Source organism: Dreissena polymorpha, chromosome 5 (assembly GCF_020536995.1).
Source record: "Dreissena polymorpha isolate Duluth1 chromosome 5, UMN_Dpol_1.0, whole genome shotgun sequence".
Classification (NCBI taxonomy): Eukaryota; Metazoa; Mollusca; class Bivalvia; order Myida; family Dreissenidae; genus Dreissena; species Dreissena polymorpha.
The window spans coordinates 105,689,748-105,709,295 of NC_068359.1; the positions used below are offsets into that span (position 1 = coordinate 105,689,748).

The window sequence follows — 19,548 nt, forward strand, 5'->3', positions numbered from 1 at the left end:
AAATTAAAAACTATTTACATTGGTGTTTGCATTATTCGTGGCTGTTCGATGGGCCTTCGTTAAAAAGCCTAGTGAGTGTAAGTAATATTAAATACATTCAAAGAGCGTACAACTGCTATGCCTTCAGCGCTTTGTAATTGAGCTAAGGTTACCATGTAAAAGTATGAGTAAGGAAACGGACTGACGAGTTACCGGTCAATCTCCACGCAGAGTTGTCGTTCCTTGCTCTCACATACACGTGAATGTAATGTAACCGTCGTGGTCGTGCAAGAGATTGGTTACCGGTATGTCTCAGATGCTTTTGCAAATGGTGACAAATCCAACACACAGACAAACAACTTTGTACCAGTGGTGTTAAATTGTCGAATACTAAATTTATTACCATATATGCACTGTTATTTAAAACTGTCCGCTGTATTTGAATATTGAACACGGACGAAAAGAACTTTTGCGATATGAGTTGGCCCAGTATCTACTTTCCAAGCGATGGTAATTCTGAAACAGATAACAATCAACATTTTTGTTGAAATGCCATGTAGCGCAAGTCTATATATACGACTCGAGATCCTATTATAAATTATAAATAGAAGGTGAGTTAGTATCTACCGTATTCGCATATCCAGCCGTGCTTCTGTGAGAAGAAAAAGAAGCCCTCGCACGGGTAGTCGTGCCACGTGCCGTCCTTGAACTCTAGCATGGCGCAGTCCTCATTGCTGGAAAGCATCCCCGGCTGACCTGGGGCCCAGTTCGTGAACACCGGCTTCGTGTCTATAACACACAAACACAATTTCACACAAATAAACCTTCTGTACATACAAGGGTCATGTTTAACACAAACAACAATATTGATTCAATTGTACAAAAAGTGACCCGCACTATCCAAGTTTGTCAACTAAATGAGCGTGTTATAGTGAAAGTCTAGTATATCATATATGGTATATTGTTGTCTAACTGAACGTACTGTCTGCCCAATGCCAATTGCCCTCGCCATCGTGGTCTGTCAGCCCGATCCACACGCCATGGTCGTCATGGTAACCAAGGATCTGCAATCAAACAGGCACTATTTATTACACAACCCCTACATAACATCCAATGTGTCACCTCTGTAACTAAGAAATTACAAGTAATCGACTCTAATAAATCAAAATTATAAGCTAATCAATGTAAGGGCATTAATTTCACACAATTTATGTGAAAAAGTATAGGTTATTTCCTCAAATGGAAATAATATTTAACCTATGAATTTCAACCTGTGCGGTGTTTGGATGGAATATTTAACATGTGAATGCTAGCCTGTGAGGTGTTTAGATGGAAGGTTTAACATGCGAATGTCAACCTGTGCGGTGTTTAGATCGAAGGGTTAACATGTGAATGATAAATAGCCTGTATGGTGTATGATAGAATATTAACATGTAAATGCAAACCTATACAGTGTTTAGATGGAAGGTTTAACATGTGAATGTTAGCCTGTGCGGTGTTTAAATCGAAAGTTTAACATGTGAATGTTAGTCTGTGCGATGTTAGATGGAATATTAACATGTGAATGTCAACCTGTGCGGTGTTTAGATACAAGGTTTAACATGCGAATGTTAGTCTGTGCGGTGTTTAGATGGAAGGTTTAACATGTGAATGTTAGCCTGTATGGTGTTTAGATGGAATATTAACATGTGAATGAATATCAACCTGTGCAGTGTTTTGATTGAATATTAACAGTGTGAATGTCAACCTGTGCGGTGTGTAGATGGAAGGTTTATCATGTGAATGTTAGCCTGTATAGTTTATGCTAGAATATTAACATGTGAATGTCAGCATGTGTGCTGGTTATACAGAAGGTTTAACCTGTGAATGTCAACCTGTGCGGTGTTTAGATGGAATATTAACATGTGAATATCAGCCTGTGTGCTGGTTATACAGAAGATTTAACCTGTGAATGTCAACCTGTGCGGTGTTTAGATGGAATATTAACATGTGAATATTAGCCTGTGTGGTTGTTAGATAGGTTTTGTAATTTGGCATTTTACAACCTAATTGCGGATTTATAATGCTATGTCTCTTGTGTGTTTGTAAAGATGAGATGTATTCGATGCTCATTTTGGTTTAATTTCGTCTTGCCGCAGAGAAGTTAAAGTTCTTTTGTTCTGGTCTGTATAGGAACATTGAGTAGTTAAATATCAAGTAAATTGACATGTATCCTATTGCATTGCTTTTTAAATTTGAATTATGATGGCATTGGATTAATTTCTATGTAATCTTCATGAACAAATCTGGACCAAGAGTGAGATTTGGCGCTCTTTAAAACCGCTTTAACCCCCAGGTTGTTGTTTTTTGCCTTGAGTTCAGCCCTGACCGTTCCAAGACCACCGCGCCAGATTTGTCACTGTATGAGCGTGTCTTACATACGAGTGTGTCTTTTCTATAGTAATGTTAACTTGCGAGTGCAACAGGTATTCACATTTGCTTTTTTGTAGATTACGTAGTCATTATGTTGAGTATGAAGTAATCTTCTTATATAGGTCATGTTAGCTGTGGGAAACGTATCCACATAAGGATAAGAATGCGATTTCAAAGTCCATTTGTGTTAAGTTCGCACAAAATGTACATCGTGTTGCTGTTTTTCTGAAAAAAAGGAAGCGAGAGAGCAAATAAAAGCTGTTGAAAAGTGGTTTTGTATTGTGGTCTTTATCGGTTCGAATGAACCCGATGCATCAGACTTTTGGTGTGGTCTCGGTTTGTATAGAATAACTAGATGTTTATCTTAGGAATACTCACCATTACGTTAACCGTAACAGTATAATGAATGAAAGCCCTGCTCCATAATGTTAGCATACAATTTAATCTGGGAAATCTTACCTGCATCTTGCTGTGTAGGTAGGTTTAACATGTCATTTTTTGCAAAGCGTTCACTTATGAAGGTTAGCCTGAGATATCCCTTTGTGTAGTTTTAATAAACGTTACACCTGAGAATCCCACATGCACATGTTAAGTTGTTAAGCTTAACCTGAGAATTCCAACCTGCATTGTGTTTAGTATGAAGGTTTGCTCAGGGAAGGAGTTCAGCGATACTAGGTGGCCACGCCTGGACTTGCAGTCGGCATCCGCCTTGTACCAGGATTCAAAGTGAGAAAGCACGAACTCGTAACAGCTACTGCCGTACTCTCGCAGGTTGTCATTCTTTACGAGATGTGGCGGGCAGTTAACGTTCACTCCTCCCACTGATTTGAAATGGTAAATTATATAGCACGCATTTATTTAATGGACGCACAATTAAACGAACAGTATACACACAGATATACTTCAAGATATAAACTTTGTGTACTCTACTGATATATTGTACTGGACTAAGGACAGTTTTCCATCAAGATATTCTGTAATCTGTTCAAAAAAGGTACGAATACACAAACAAGTGCAAAAGAGAATAACAATTATCCATAAGATATTTTTTTCTTGTAAACAATCGGTGATAACCGAACAGACGCGCGATGACTTATCATGTAACGTACAACAATGACAAAAATAACGGGGTTTGCACGATTACAAGAGTGCCTGAAAGTCGCTCACCTGAGATTCAAAGGAACTGTCTTGTTCTGTGCAGCCCAAGTGTCATTAGAACAAAATGTTCCTACCAACTTTCATGACTAGTGAAACACCCTGGCAGCCATGTTTTTTAACAGATCAGAACCATTTTCATACACATCCAATATACATGTATCATTTATAACAAATATTCTGACAAAGTTTCATGAAGATTCATGAAGCCATATAAGGAAAAATGCCCCGACCCCTGGTGACCATGTTTTTTCAAGCAACTGGAACCATTTTCGAACTTGTCCAAGATATCATTGGGACAAATCTTCTTACAAAGTTTCATGATGATTGGACAATAAATATGGCTTCTAGAGTTTGAACAAGGTTTTACTATAGCTATATATGGAAAAATGCCACGCCCCCTTGGCGGCCATGTTTTTCCACCAACCGGAACCATTTTCGAACTCATCCAAGATATCATTGGTACAAATCTTGTGACCAAATTTCATTATGATCGGACAATTAATGTGGCCTCTAGAGTGTTAATAAGGTTTTACTCAAGAAATATATAGCTATATTAGGAAAAATGCCCCGTCCCCTAGAGGCCATGTTTTTAAAGCCACCGAAACCATTTTCGAACTCATCCAAGATATCATTGGGACAAATCTTCTGACTACGTTTCATGAAGATCTGAAAATAAATGTGGCCTCTATAGTGTTAACAAGGTTTTACTATAGCAATATAAGGAAAAATACCCCGCCCCCTGGCGGCCATGTTTTTCAACCAACCGGCATCATTTTTGAACTCGTCCGAGATATTATTGAGATGAATCTTTTGACCAAGTTTCATGAAGATCGGACAATAGAGTGTTAACAAGATTTTACTAAAGCCATACAATTATGTAGCCATATAAGGAAAAATGCCCCGCCCCTTGGCAGCCATGTTTTTCAAGCAAACGTTACCATTTTCGAACTCATCGAAGATATCATAGAGACCAATCTTCTGATTAAATGTCATTAAGATTGGAAATAAATGTTGCCCTTAGAGTGTTAACAGGGCAAATGTTGACGCCGCATAACGCACGACGCACGACGCACGACGGACAAAAGGCGATCAAAAAAGCTCAACATGACGACGTTGTGCTCAGGTGAGCTAAAAATGGTATAAAATGTGAGTTCCTTTTTATAAAATACTTTAGTTTCATAACAGAGAAAAACAAAAGCCACGCGCGAATGGTAAGTTCCTCATATTTTAGTTATATCCTAAACATCAGTTTTTTAGACGAGAAACATGGTCGAGTTAATAAATGGTGTATCATTTTCTATTGGGAAGAAAAAAAAACACAGAAGGATAATAGATTTTTGCCCAAAACATAGAAAATTCGGTCGGAAAACAGCATGAACTGGATGAATAGTACACATTTCAACAAAATAAAACTACTTAGAAATATTGCAAGAAATTGTTTGATATTTCAGCATGTAGCATATTCACTGTGCTTCAAATACTGAAATTTTGATAGTATTCAATGAAATATAAACAAAGATCAAGCATGTTTTAATAGGTGGTATTCGTGAAGTTGCAGACTCTTAGATTCATAATAAAGGACAAAGAGACTTTCAACAATGTGGGCACTCTGATAACCGAGGTTTTTTTTCGGCATAGCTGTATACGTCAGCTTTTCACCTTAGCCTGACCTTTGTAAGCGACAAATCAATTTAAATAGAAAATTGCCCGCCGGTAGTTCTACAGTTCGTTTAGAAACGATGTTAACTGCGAATTCAGCATGAAACAATTGTATCTATAATGATAAGGTTTGAGAAATAGAGCAGTTTCACACTTATTCTCGAAATCAATACAGAGTGTTTGCCTCTTTTTATTTAGATGATTGTCAGCACCAGAGCGTTTGTACTTAAAGGCTGTGTTCTCGTATTTGGTAATTACTACGATATTGCATATTGTGCACTCATAAATTTAAATCATATACTTCTTTTTGTTCATTAACCTGAAACATATATACGCTTTGCCGAAAATAGTTCAAATTGTTTTCGAAATTGACAGTTAAACACGTAAATGTTTAAATCTTTAAACAAGCCGTCATTCCTGCGGTGGAATTGTTACATCACCTTAATGCATTGCATTCCAAACCGCAAGGTATCAAGGTCAGTTTGCGGTCAGTTACAGAAATCGTTATATAAACGTTATCGCGTTAACTATGTGCACTTGAAGTTTATTTTGACCAGAAAGATACTAAAAAAAGATATTCGGCGATATTATTATGGTTTGTCAATCATAGATTTTAATGTGTTTTCAACAATTGCATGATAAGAATTTTTTTTGATTAATTTACATAGAAATATTTATCCATTTAGACCAATTTATTAAGCATGAGCACGATGATTCGCGATACTATTAATAATGGAATCCAATAAGATTGGAGTGTTGACGGCTGACCTATATGTTTTTATTTATTTTCATGCTTCTTGTGTTTTTCTATTCTGTAAATATAGATATCTGAGTAATAATATCGAATACAGCGAAATTAGCCACGAAATCTGGCGCAACACCCCGTAATTGATTTGCGTGCGATGAAGCTTAGAACTGCGCAGAAAAAAAGGCATTCGCTATTGTTGATCTCATAGATATAACTTTTGATCGTTCATAAACACCGACCACAATCATCGCATAATCATTTTGAATTACGAATTAATGTGCATAGTCAAGCGCGAGACATTGGGAATCTATGCATAACTTAATTACAAACTCACGTGAAATATAACCAATGTCGTTGTTCGTTTTCAAAAATCACATTACTTTTAATTAATACTATATATATTATAACTGCAATTTTTTAAATAATATTAAAATGCTTATTTCTGAAGAAATATATTTCTAGTGATGAACGGAAATAATTATCTACATGATAAACTTGTTTTTAGAGGTTACATGAGATTCAAAGAGATACAAATACAACGAATAATGTGGATCAGCACGATCGTGATTAATTTTACTTAAAGCAGGGCTCTAAATAACGGGAGCGAAGGAGTCTTAAAGGGAACATACACCTTTGTTCTTCATAAAAGCCTATGTCGTTGGCGCTTGTTAGAATCGCATCATCAAGACGATACTAATGCGTAGCCACACAATTGATCTTGACGTGTGTAAAGTTAGCCTATTTAGCCTATTTAGTACATAGGTTGAAACATACATCCTATTTAGCCTATTTAACAGCCTTTTCAGCCTATTTAGCCTATTTAGTACATAGGTTGAAACATACATCCTATCTAGCCTATTTAACAGCCTTTTCAGTCTATTTAGCCTATTTAGAAAGTTTAGTACAAATTTAAATAACTACATAATATTTAGCCTATTTAACCTAATTAACATCTTATTTAGCCTATTTAGCAAGTGAAGTACATACGTAGAAAAATGCAACCTATTAAGCCTATTTAGCCTATTTAACATCCTAGTTAGCCTATTTAACAGTCTTTGCAGCCTATTTAGCCTATTTAGAAAGTTAAGTACAAATGTTAAAACATTCATCCTATTCATCCTATTTAACAGCCTATTTAGCAAGTTTAGTACATACGTAGACATATACATCCTATTTAGCCTATTTAACAGCATATTTAGCCTATTTAGCAAGTTTTGTACACGTTACATACATAAACACATACATGCTATTTAGCCTCTTTAACAGCCTATTTAGCAAGTGTAGTACATAGGTTCAAGCCTACATCATATTTAGCCTATTTAACAGCCTATTTAGCCTATTTAGCAAGTTTAGTACATACGTAAACACATACATCATATTTAGCCTTTTTAACAGCCTATTTAGCAAGATTAGTACATACGTAGACAAATACTCCCTATTAAGGCTATTTATCAGCCTATTCATCAAGTTTAGTACATATGTAGACCGTACATCCTATCTAGCATATTTAGCCTAGATAACAGCGTATTTTGCCTATTTAGCAAGTTTAGTACATTCGTAGACACATATATCCTATTAGGCCTATTTAGCCTAATTAACAGCCTATTCAGCAAGTTTAGTACATAAGTAGAAACATACATCCTTTTTAGCCTTTTTAACAGCCTATTAAGCCTATTCAGCAAATTTAGTACATACATATACATATTTATCCTATTCAGCATATTTAGCCTATTTAACATTCTATTTAGCTTCTTTAGCAAGTAAAGTACACATTTATAGTCACATGCATGCTTTTTAGCCTATTTAACAGCCTAGTTATCATATTTAGCAAAGTAAGTACACATGTACACACACATATCCTATTTAGCCTATTTTACAGCCTATTTAGCAAGTTAAGTACATATGTAGACACATACATCCTATTTAGCTTATTTAACAGCCAATTTAGCAAGTTTCGTACATGCGTAGACACATACATCCTATTAAGCCTATATAGCCTAATTAACAGCCTATTCAGCAAGTTTAGTACATACGTAGACAAATACATCCTATTTAGCATATTTAGCCTTTTTAACAGCCTATTTGGCAAGTTTAGTACAGACGTAGAAACATTCATCCTATTTGGCATATTTATCCAATTTAACAGCCTATTTAGCCTCTTTAGCAAGTTAAGTACATACGTAGACACATGCATCCTTTTAAGCCTTTTTACCAGCCTTTTTATTATATTTAACAAATTTAGTTCATACGTAGATATATACATCCTATTTAGCATATTTAACAGCCTGTTTAGCCTATTTAGCATGTTAAGTACAAACGTAGACTCATACATCCTATTAAGCATATTAAGCCTATTCAACAGCCTAGTTAGCAAGGTTCGTGCATACGTAAACACATACATCCTATTTAGCCAATTTAACAGCCATTTTAGCCTATTTAGCAAGTTTCGTACATACGAAGACACATACATCCTATTTAGCCTATTAAGGCTATTTAACAGCCTATTTAGCATATTTAGCAAGTTTAGTACATACGTAGAGACATACATACTTTTTAGCCTATTTAGCCTATTTCACAGCCTATATAGCTTACAGAGCAAGTTTAGTACATACGTAGACACATACATCCTATTTACCATATATAGCCTATATAACAGCCTATTTAGCAAGTTTAGTACATACGTAAACACATACATCCTATTTAGCCTATTTAACAGCCTATTTAGTCTATTTAGCAAGTTAAGTATATACGTAGACATATTTATCCTATTTAGCCTACTTAACAGCCTATTTAACAAGTTAAGTACATATGTAGACACATGCATTCTTTTTAGCCTATTAAGCCTATTTAACAGCATTTTTATCATATTTAGCAAAGTAAGTACATACGTAGACATATACATCCTATTTAGCCTATTTAACAGCCTATTTAGCAAGTTGAGTACATACGTAGACTCATACATTCTATTTAGCATATTCAGCCTATTTAACAGCCAATTTAGCATGTTTATTATACATGTAGACACATACATCCTGTTTGGCCCATTTAACAGCCTATTTAGCCTATTTAGCAAGTTTCGGACATACGTAGACATTTACATCCTATTTAGCCTATTTAATAGCGTATTTAGCAAGTTTAGTACATACATAGACACATTCATCCTATTTAGCCTATTTTGCCTATTTAACAGCCTATTTAGCGTCTTTAGCAAGTTTAGTACATATGTTAAAACATACATCCAATTGAGCCTATTTAGCTTATTTAACAGCCTTCTCAGCCTAATTATCCTATTCAGCAAGTTTAGTACATAGCTTTATACATACATCCGATTTAGGCTATTTATGACCCTTTTCAAGCCGTTTAGCCTATTTAGCAAGTTAAGTACAATGGTTAATGCGCAGCAGGCATCCTATTAAGTTTATTTAATGACCTTTTCAAGCTTTTTAGACTATGTAGCAAGTTAGGTAGATAGGTTTACTCATACAACATGAGTAGCCTATATATTAATCGATTTTAAGCATATTTAGTAGGTTTAGTAAATAGATTCAAACATACATCCCATCTGACTTATTTAACAGTCATTTCAGCCTATTTACTACGTTTAGTACATAGGTTGAAACATTCAACCTTTTAAGCCTATTAAACAGCCTTTTCAGCCTATTTATCATGTTTAGTACATAGGTTCAAACATATATCCTATTTAGCCTATTTAAATGCTTATTATCAGTCTTTTCAGCTTATTTAGAAAGCTTAGTACATATGTTTAAAAATACATCCTAATAAGTCTATTTAACAGCCTTTTCAGCCTATTTAGCAAGTGTAGTACATAAGTGCAAACATACAACTTCTTAAGCCTATTTACACGGCTTTTAAGCCTACATTGTATTTAACATTTAAATATCTTCAATTAAAGCTTAAGTACTTAGGAATTGACACTGTATTACAAAATTTGTCCAAACATTGGCAGTCTAGTAAGTTTATTATTTAGGAGTGCATGGACACAATCTTGGTACTCACATTATGCGACTGCAGGCCGGGAAAGTCTTTGAACACGCGCATGTGAATGAAACGAAGTCAATACAAAAGACCTTTAGTTTTGAAGTAACATTTTTTTAAATGTATTATTGATTGTTATTCACGTAAAATAATATGGTAGTTGCGGCTAGAATATCAGCAGAAGTTGGAGCAATAAATGCGATCATGGTGATAGTGTAATATTATAGTTGTTTGTGGTGGTCTTGGTGTTTATGCTGTTAAAGAGTTTTTTATTAAATTGTTTGATATTGCTTTTCGTGTGTTTGGGTATATAATAAAATTGTTGATGTTGATGTGTTTAAAAACAACATCAACCATTTGATGAAAACAATTAAAATACATGTATGTACGGGAAGGATACACAAACAACAAATCCCATATGCTTGACAATTGTATACACCTTTTAATTGAACTAAATTTAACTTCGATACTAATTAATAGTCATCATTATACATTTCACTTTCACAACATCACACATATATATTTAACAAAACAGCACATATATATTATACAACATCAAAGATCTATTTAAACGTTAAACTGACTAGATTTGTATGCCTTTTCAATAATTATCTATCTGAGTAGTATATGCACTTATTTGTTAAGTACCAAACATTATTTTTGAGCAAAAATTATTTTAAAAAATCCATTCAAATAGTAAACAAGAGCTGTGTTTGTCAAACACAATGCCCCCTACTGCGCAGCTTTGAAGCCATACATTTGACCCCTGACCTTGAAGGATGACCTTGATCTTTCACCACTCAAAATGCCAAATATCAAGTTGCTATCTTCAATATTGTAAAAGTTATGACGAAGGTTAAAGTTTTGGGACAGACACACACATACAATGATAGACAGACAGACAGGCCAAAAACAATATACCCCCGATCATTCGATCCGGGGGCATAAAAAATCTCCCTGTTGCGAACAATGTCTTTAAATGACTACCAAATAATAAAGGTCTCACAACAGAAGGTTGCATCACATGTCACTAGATGTTGTGGCATGCATAGTCTTTCTTATCCGTATTTTATGTCGGTCTTGTTTTTTGACGATGCTGGAACAGCATCGTCCAAGGTTTGATAACCATCTAAAAAAAATCACAATGGCGACCTATGTAAAAGACCGAGCCAGTCCGATTGAGATAACTCGATTGTTTAGGTTACTTCCCTTTTGCATTCGCCACTGCGTAGGAGATTGCTCGTCATTAATAACATTCTCCTAGCAGAGTTGTCGTTAGTGTTTCAACATTCAACAATGGCCGCCCCCATGAGAGTCTCGATTCAAAACTTTCTTACTGCATAAATTGGCTTGTTTCGCTATTTAGAAGCTGTCATTTAGGATATATGAATTATTTATTCACTAAATCTCCGCTTATGACAACAATAGTTGGAATTCGAAGGATATATACTTGATGTGAATGAAGGACTTTCTGGATCGTAACAGCTTGACACGGCAAAACTGGCATACTGGTATTTTTAGTTATCAATATAAGTCACATTGTGCTTTATAAATTGTATTCGAGCATTTTGCGACTTATTGAATGACTATGATACCCGATATCAACATTTCATCGGGGATTTGCAGATCACCAAGCTGTCCTGAAATTCAACATTGATTTCAAACTCTTTACTGGTTTGTATACTCTTTCTTAGTGTTACTACTTTTTATCATTTTAAAGTTAAATGAACTGTGTCACAGTAAAAGAGACATTAAGGCGATTGTGGCCAGTTTGGATCTAGATCAGCCTGCAGTCGCTTGAAAGCTGTTTGCTTAAAAGCGTTTTTCTGACAATAACAAATAATTTAATTGGATACTGATTTGACTGCGCTTTTCCTGTGACCTGGCTAAAATAATAGAATTGTCATTAATCAAATTATTTATTTCGAACATTAATCAATTGTTTTTCTTGTCCCTCGGGATCAATACGTACATGTACCCCGGATACTCTTTAGTATACTTACACGTATCCCGGGTACGGTAAATATACTAAAATGTACCCGGGAAATTTAACCCTAAATCAGTCGTTGTCGACTATTTTTTTGTAATAATTATGTATACACATCAGGGCTTAACACTATTTTTTTTTCAACTAGCCCGTTCGGGCTAGTAAATGCAGAACCTACTAGCCCTGACCAATCTTTCATGTGCCCTGACCCAAGTATTATAAAAACCTTTATATTTATCATTCAACTTGTATTTTCTTGTGCTTGGAGATGCGCAATTATGATTAAATCATTCTTATTAGCTTACCTTACTAATGCTGTACAATTCATTATTCATCTATTTAAGACAACTATTTGTAATCTTCACACCATTTCTGGAGAAATGTTCTTGTCTTTTTATTTCCTCATACTTTCTCTTACTTTCCTCCTTCCCTTTTCTTTTCGTATCCGAGGAACCCCCATGCCCACCCGTAAAGCCAAACTTAAACAACGACATGAACGTTAAAACCTGTTTTACATAGATTGCCGGGTTACCGTCTTACAAGAAATGGTAAGTGAATCTAAGCAAAATAACGTGTTACGGTACTTGTAACAATTGTACAGGGTTAACTCTCTACTAAAAGCCGGGATCGACCATTAATATTAGTTTTGCTAATTGAATTGCGTAAAAAATATTGTCAAAACACTTCTAATCTAAATAAAGTCTCTTTCTTCCTCTAAATGGATTTATTAATCGTCAAAGGATGGAATAACTTTTCCATAATGACAACAAATTAAAATTATTTAAAATTGATAAATAACTATTAATTTTATAGTTACTTTGTGTTAATGTCGAGTTTTATACCTTCATCATTCCGGACGATCCTGGGCTATCCCGGCTTTTAGTTTCCAACGTATTTTCATTGAGAAAACACGTCACTTCGAGGAAACCAATCAAAAACTGTGTCTAGCGGCATTCCGTTTAAAAATAGGTACTGACTTGTTTTACCAGGAAAACCGCCGGCGATTTTCTGAATTGTCGGCCTCATTTTGATTGCAATCAGGGGGGTCCGAATCTATTTCGAGATACGATCCGTTTGTTGTCTCCGAACTCACTCTGGGATTTAATTGCCATCTGATCGTACTGTATTAAGAATTTTGCATCTTTGAAAAGCTTATTTAAAACGCAGTTTATTGATATAGAACATATAATCCCGCCAAAAATACACACGACCGGTCGGGCATGTTCCTGGGACATTTGCTAGCCCAGGCCAAGGTACAGGCAGTGAATGTCGTTCGGCCGTGCCTTAGTGTTAAGCCCTGCACATTTATGTCAATTTTCTGTAGAATGGCCTCTATATTATCGGAACACATACTCAAAAAGCATGTTGATGCAGTGTTTTTTGAAGAGAAGTGTGTTTAAGATAATCGGTTGCGCGTTTTACGACATCGGATTTTGGGCGCGAATACAACTTGGGTACAGTCTAATAGGGACCGAGTACAATGACGTTTATTTACCGTACCTGGGGTACATGTAAGTATACTTAGAGTTCCCAGGGTACATGTAAGTATACTTAAGAGTACCCGGGGTACATGTAAGTAGTACCAGAGCCGACAATGACCAATCGAGCTCCATTATCCCTCTTGAACCGACTCAAAAAACCGAGTCGGCAATATTTGACTTAATTTTTGGTTTGGTTGCTCTAGAGAGATCGAAAATTTCAGAATCTTCCTAAAAGCCCTACGGGTTTGATCCCCAGAAGCAACATTGAAAACTAGCATACTTTGTTATCTAAAAGGCTGCTAAACCTGATATACAATGATAATGTGAATTTTCTCTCACATGATGTTCATCAGTCATATTATATAAAAACTTACAGCAGTAGTAAACAACTGGACAATAATTAATGAACGCATCTTTCATTTGTCTTTGACACTTTGATTTTGACATGGCCTAGATTTAAATATGTAACTGGACTTTACCAGCACTCTTGTAACAGAGCTAAAGTTTAAATGTACCATTGAAGATCACCTAAATCCAGATTTGCTATTATAGACGTGTGGAAAGTTTTTAAGTTTTATGGGTGTGACAAATAAGCAAAAATTGGTCATTACATAGAGGCTACAACTGATCTATGACTGTATTAAAACAAGAAAAATTAGTGCCTGATTTAGATTTCCTTAGATAGTTCAATAAAAAACTAATTTCATAAGCCTGGTAACAGTTTAACGGTAATGCTACCAATGTGTCACACCAGGGCCGTGAATTTGAAATCTAGGACATGCATGGTCATTTCTCCATGAAATCAGGACACAAAATTGTATTTTAAGTCCTTAATTGACCTGGCTATAGTTCTCAGATTATTATAAGCTCAATCAGTATATTTATATCATTATTTATGCTTTGTGTTTTGTTAACATATACACAATCATGCAGTTACATGATAGCAATAAATAATATCAAAGCTACCCATACTGTAAAGGTCATTGACAAAGCCTATGGTCAAAATGTGAACACATTGAGTGTAATCGCCCTCTCGTGCCAGCAAAAACAACACGTTGACAGGTTGTCATTTTTGACAGTTCTACTTTCACTTTCATTTTGTGATATCAAACTATTAACAATTATGTGGCTGAGAAAAATATCGCCATTGCTTTTTATGCCCCCAGTAGGATGGCCTATATCAGTTGAACTGTCAGTCAGTCAGTCAGTGTGTCAGTCTGTCCGTCCGTCCGAAAACTTTAATGGCCATAACTTTTTTAATATTGAACATAGCAACTTGATATTTGGCATACATGTGCATCTCGTGGAGCTGCACATTTTCAGTTGTGAAAGGTGAAGGTGAAGGTCATCCTTCAAGGTCAAATGTCAAATATAAAGCGTATGTCTGTCTGTCCGAAAACTTTAACATTGGCCATAACTTTTCCAATATTGGCGTGCATGCGTATCTCATAGAGCTGCACATATTGATTGGTGAAATGTCAAGGTCATCCTTCAAGGTCAAGGTCAAAGGTCAAATTTTGCAATATTGAAGATAGCAACTCCATATTCGGCATGCATGTGTATGTCATGGAGCTGCACATTTTTAGAGGTGAAAGGTCAAGGTCATCCTTCAAGGTCAAAGGTAAAATATATGGCTTCAAAGCTGCGCAGCAGGGGGCATTGTGTTTCACAAACACAGCTCTTGTTTAATATATTTTCTGCACATTTCTTCAAAAAACTTACATCAATACACGATTTTCTTCGTTAATTCAATCATTCCTGACAGATTTGTGTACATATTTCGCTTACATTTTGACGTGCGTAGGTAGGACCGCATTACCGCTTCCGAAATGTGTATTCATACTATTGCCTTCGAGGAACTTATCTGATGTTTGACGGAAAGGGCCGAAAATGTGCGAGTGTGGGTCAAGTTCCCCACAGGTACTACTTTCCCATTCCCCCAATTTTTTTTCCGTACCTAAAATTTTTGTACCCAATTTTTTGTTCGTACCCAATTTTTTTTTCATCCCCAATTTTTTGTTCGTACCCAAAAAAAATTCGGTCCCAATTTTTTTGTTATCAAATATTTTGTCGTACCCAAATTTGTTTTCATACCCAATTTTTTTTTCGCAAAATGTTTGTACCAAATTTTTTTTTCGTACCAACATACACAATTGTGGTGATTATGGTAATGTAGATAAACTTAACTTGATGCTTTTATATCCATCCTCTCAAAAGCATCGTCACACCAGTACTGTCAGTACTTTGATTTATGTAAATGTCACACTTGATTTAATGTTAAATACTAGATTTATGAAAACTATTATGCACACACATGGTTGTAATGTAAATAAATGTTAATCAGAACAAACAGTACTCAAAATAATAATAAGTAGGGATGGCAACGAATACCGATTTGGGTATTCGAATATTCGGTCATCCTTCCGAACGAATATTCGGATATTCGGTCAACATCTGTTGGAAAAAAAAACAACTTTGTTTACCGTACCATTACTACATGAATTCTACTTTCGTTTTTACCGGAAGTTCACCTGAAGTGAATAAATATTGACACAGCATTGCCGTCGCTTATTGTTAAAATTGAATGACGAAAACTGTTTTTAAACTGTTATATTTACATGACGACAAAACAATTACATGACAAAACAGTTAGATCTATAAATAATTTAAGCCGAACTTACACGTAGTATTTACATAGTGAACACTAGCTTTAATATGGTACATCAACAATAGAACGAAACATAATATTTACATGAGTACAAAACAGATCTATAAATAATTAAATCTGAACTTAAACGTATTATTTACATAGCGAACACGTGCAAACAAAACACCGTTGCCACATTTAAAAGTCACACGGATCGGCGTCACTGGGCACATGAACATTGTTCTTATTTAAAAACACGATTGCGTCGACAAAATCACTGGCGAGTCTATTTCTTAGTTTATTGATGAGCAATCCAGTGGTTGAGAATATGCGCTCAGATGGCACAGAAGTTGCAGGTACAGAAAGAACACTTCTTAAAACATAAGCGACTTTCGGAAATTCGCTCTCGTAACGTTTCCACCAGTCAAGAGGTTTAGCGTTTGGCTCCATTTTCATAAGCAAATGATATAAGGGCGAAATACCAAGCACATTTCTTTAAGTATAATACCTGATTGAATATTGAGTAATTAATTAAAGTTTGGACCATACGATACGCAAATACTCATAAGAGGTTGAGTAAATTATTTTCAAAAAGCGTTTTTTATTTTACAATGTGATTATAACCATACAATCTTTTTTTTTGTTTTTTACACCAGTCGGCACTTCCTTTACTCATTTAATATTTGATCATTTAAATGTAATTTGAGTCATTGGATCAAGTGCAGGTCGGTGTTTTGATTGCCGATGCGATTCGCACCTATCATAATTTTGACACAAAGTGACTGTCTTTGTTAGGCAATTAGCGGGATTTATGATGTATACTGTCATCACCATAGCGACGCATTATCGCGCCTACCGGACTAAACATTATGACACGAGGAACAACTTTTTTTACAATGTTTGAAGCAAATTTCACGAATACAAAGTCTTTGAAATTACTCGATTTTTTTCTTTTTTTCTTCCGAATATTCGACTCGGAAAATAGTATCCGAATATTCGGTCCGGGACCGAATATTCGGATATTCGTTGACATCCCTAATAATAAGTTAAAAAAACAACACAAAGGTTGATTATCGCAATGTTGAGAAAACATTTTACATGCATTAAGATATAACAATAAACATAAAACAAGTGTTGTCCAAAGGCAAAATTCGTTAACAATACTTTCGCTTTGATAGTATAATGTAGAGTTTCTCTCATTAAACTAAAATATCAACTGCAAAGACAAATGTGTTAATTTAATAAATAAATAAAAAAACAAACAAGACTATTGCCAAGCAATATATGTCCCCTACCGGCTCCACCATTGTCAGTTTTTTTGTTGCCATAGCAACCAGAATTTTTGACGTAGGAACAAAATGAAATGATGTGCATAATTTCCATCTATCCATGTTTCAAGTTTCATGAAAAAATATGAAGAACTTTACAAGTTATCGCAGGATCCAGAAAACCACCATTTTCAGCAGTATTTCTAGTCTATTTGTTGCCATAGCAACCAGAATTTTTAACGTAGGAACAAAATAAAATGACGTGCATAATGTCCATATTGCCATCTTTCCATGTTTCAAGTTTCATGAAAAATTTTCAAGAACTTTTAAAGTTATCGCAGGATCCAGAAAAGTGTGACAGACCGACAGTCAGACAGACTAACAGAGCGCAAACCATAAGTCCCCTCTGGTGAAACCGGTAGGGGACAAAAACAAGACTATTGCCAGGCAATATATGTTCCCTACCGGCTCCACCATTGTCAGATTTTTTATATTTGTTTCCATATCAACCAGAATTTTTGACGTAAAAATTTTTTAAATGACGTGCATAATGTCCATATTGCCATATATCCATGTTTCAAGTTTCATGAAAAAATCTGAAGAACTTTTTAAGTTATCGCAGGATCCAGAAAAGTGTGACAGACAGACAGACAGACGCACAAAGCGCAAACCATAATTCCCCTCCGGTGAAACCGGTAGGGGACAGTAATTCTACGATAATGTAAATACAAACTCCAAATGGTCTGTTTAGTTGTCTGTAACGTGATGCATTATGTTTTTGCAATAAATTATAGCCCGAGATTTAAATGAAAAGTAACTAGACTTTGTCGGATATAATATGTTTTGCAGGATGCGTGAAGAACTGATATTTTGCAAGTTAATTAATATTTCTCGAGGCTTTTTTTTTAAACAAGTCAAATCATAACATTTACAACTAAAATGCAGTACGTGTTTTTTGTTTCTTATAACAATACCATATTTATATGCTACTGTTAGCGCCTTATTAAAGACTTCCTATTTAAAACAAGAGGGCCACGATGGCCCTGAATCGCTCACCTTGCTACATCAACTTAAACTCTATCAGACCCATATACAATCCCAAGCCAAATTTCATTAATTAATAAATACTGACAAAACTTCATTAAGACGTGATGAAAAGTGTGACCTCTTTCATTTACACAATGTTTTACTAGAATTGGCCAGGTGACCTAATTTTTGACCCCAGATGACCCATATACGATAAAAAATCTGATATTATCAAGATAAACATTCTTACCATATTTCATTAAGATCAGATGAAAACTATGTCTACCTTATTGTCTACACAAGGTTTTTCTATTATTTGACCTAGTGACCTAGTTTTTGACCCCAGATGACCCAAATACAATCCCAACCCAGATTTTATCAAGATAAACATTCTGGCCAAATTTTATAAAGTTTGGATGAAAAATGTGACCTCTACTGTCTACAAAAGTTTTTTTTAAACTTTGACCTAGTGACCTTGTTTTTTACCCTAGATGACCCAAATTCAATCCCAACCCAGATTTTAACAAGACAAACATTCTGACCATATTTCATTAAGATCTGATGAAAACTGTGACCTCTATTATCTACACAAGGTTTTTCTAATATTTGACCTAGTGACCTAGTTTTTTACCCCAGATGACACAAATACAATCCCAACCTAGATTTCATCAAGATAAACATTCTGACCAAATTCATAAAGATTGGATGAAAACTGTGACCTCTATAGTCTACAAAAGGTTTTTTTATTATTTGACATTTGTGACCTAGTTTTTGACCCCTGATGACCCAAATACAATCCCAACCCAGATTTCATCAAGATAAACATTCTGACCAAATTTCATAAAGATTGGATGAAAACTGTGACCTCTACTGTCTACACAAACAAATTGTTGATGGACGCACACACACACGCACGACGGACGCCGGACATCACACGGTCACATAGGCTCACCATGTCACTTCGTGACAGGTGAGCTAACAAAAAAGTATTAAGGCAAAAACTTAAAATTATATACAACACAGAAATTTATATAAACCATTCAAAATATAGTTTATTAACCCCATGTTCTAAACTATCTATCCAAAACAAAAAATAGACTGTACGTGACGCCTACCCAAATTAAAGCCCCGGGCCAAAACTAGATCAGCCCGACAGGCAGCCGACGGGAGTTCAGCGTGCACTAGGT

At 35.2% G+C, this 19,548-nt stretch overlaps 1 protein-coding gene across 1 annotated transcript in view; it reads right to left on the bottom strand.

Moving 5' to 3' along the window:
• Positions 1-354: 354 nt before the first annotated feature.
• The window catches only part of LOC127881866 (hepatic lectin-like), a 30,444-nt gene continuing 11,250 nt past the window's right edge, over positions 355-19,548 (bottom strand). Inside the window, exons 2-5 of the mRNA XM_052430039.1 lie at positions 3,013-3,212; positions 962-1,043; positions 607-768; positions 355-495 (exon numbers count right to left, since the gene is read on the bottom strand). Of these exons, the coding sequence (XP_052285999.1) occupies positions 473-495; positions 607-768; positions 962-1,043; positions 3,013-3,212 (467 nt within the window). The 3' untranslated portion in view covers positions 355-472. The remainder of the gene's footprint in view (positions 496-606; positions 769-961; positions 1,044-3,012; positions 3,213-19,548) is intronic.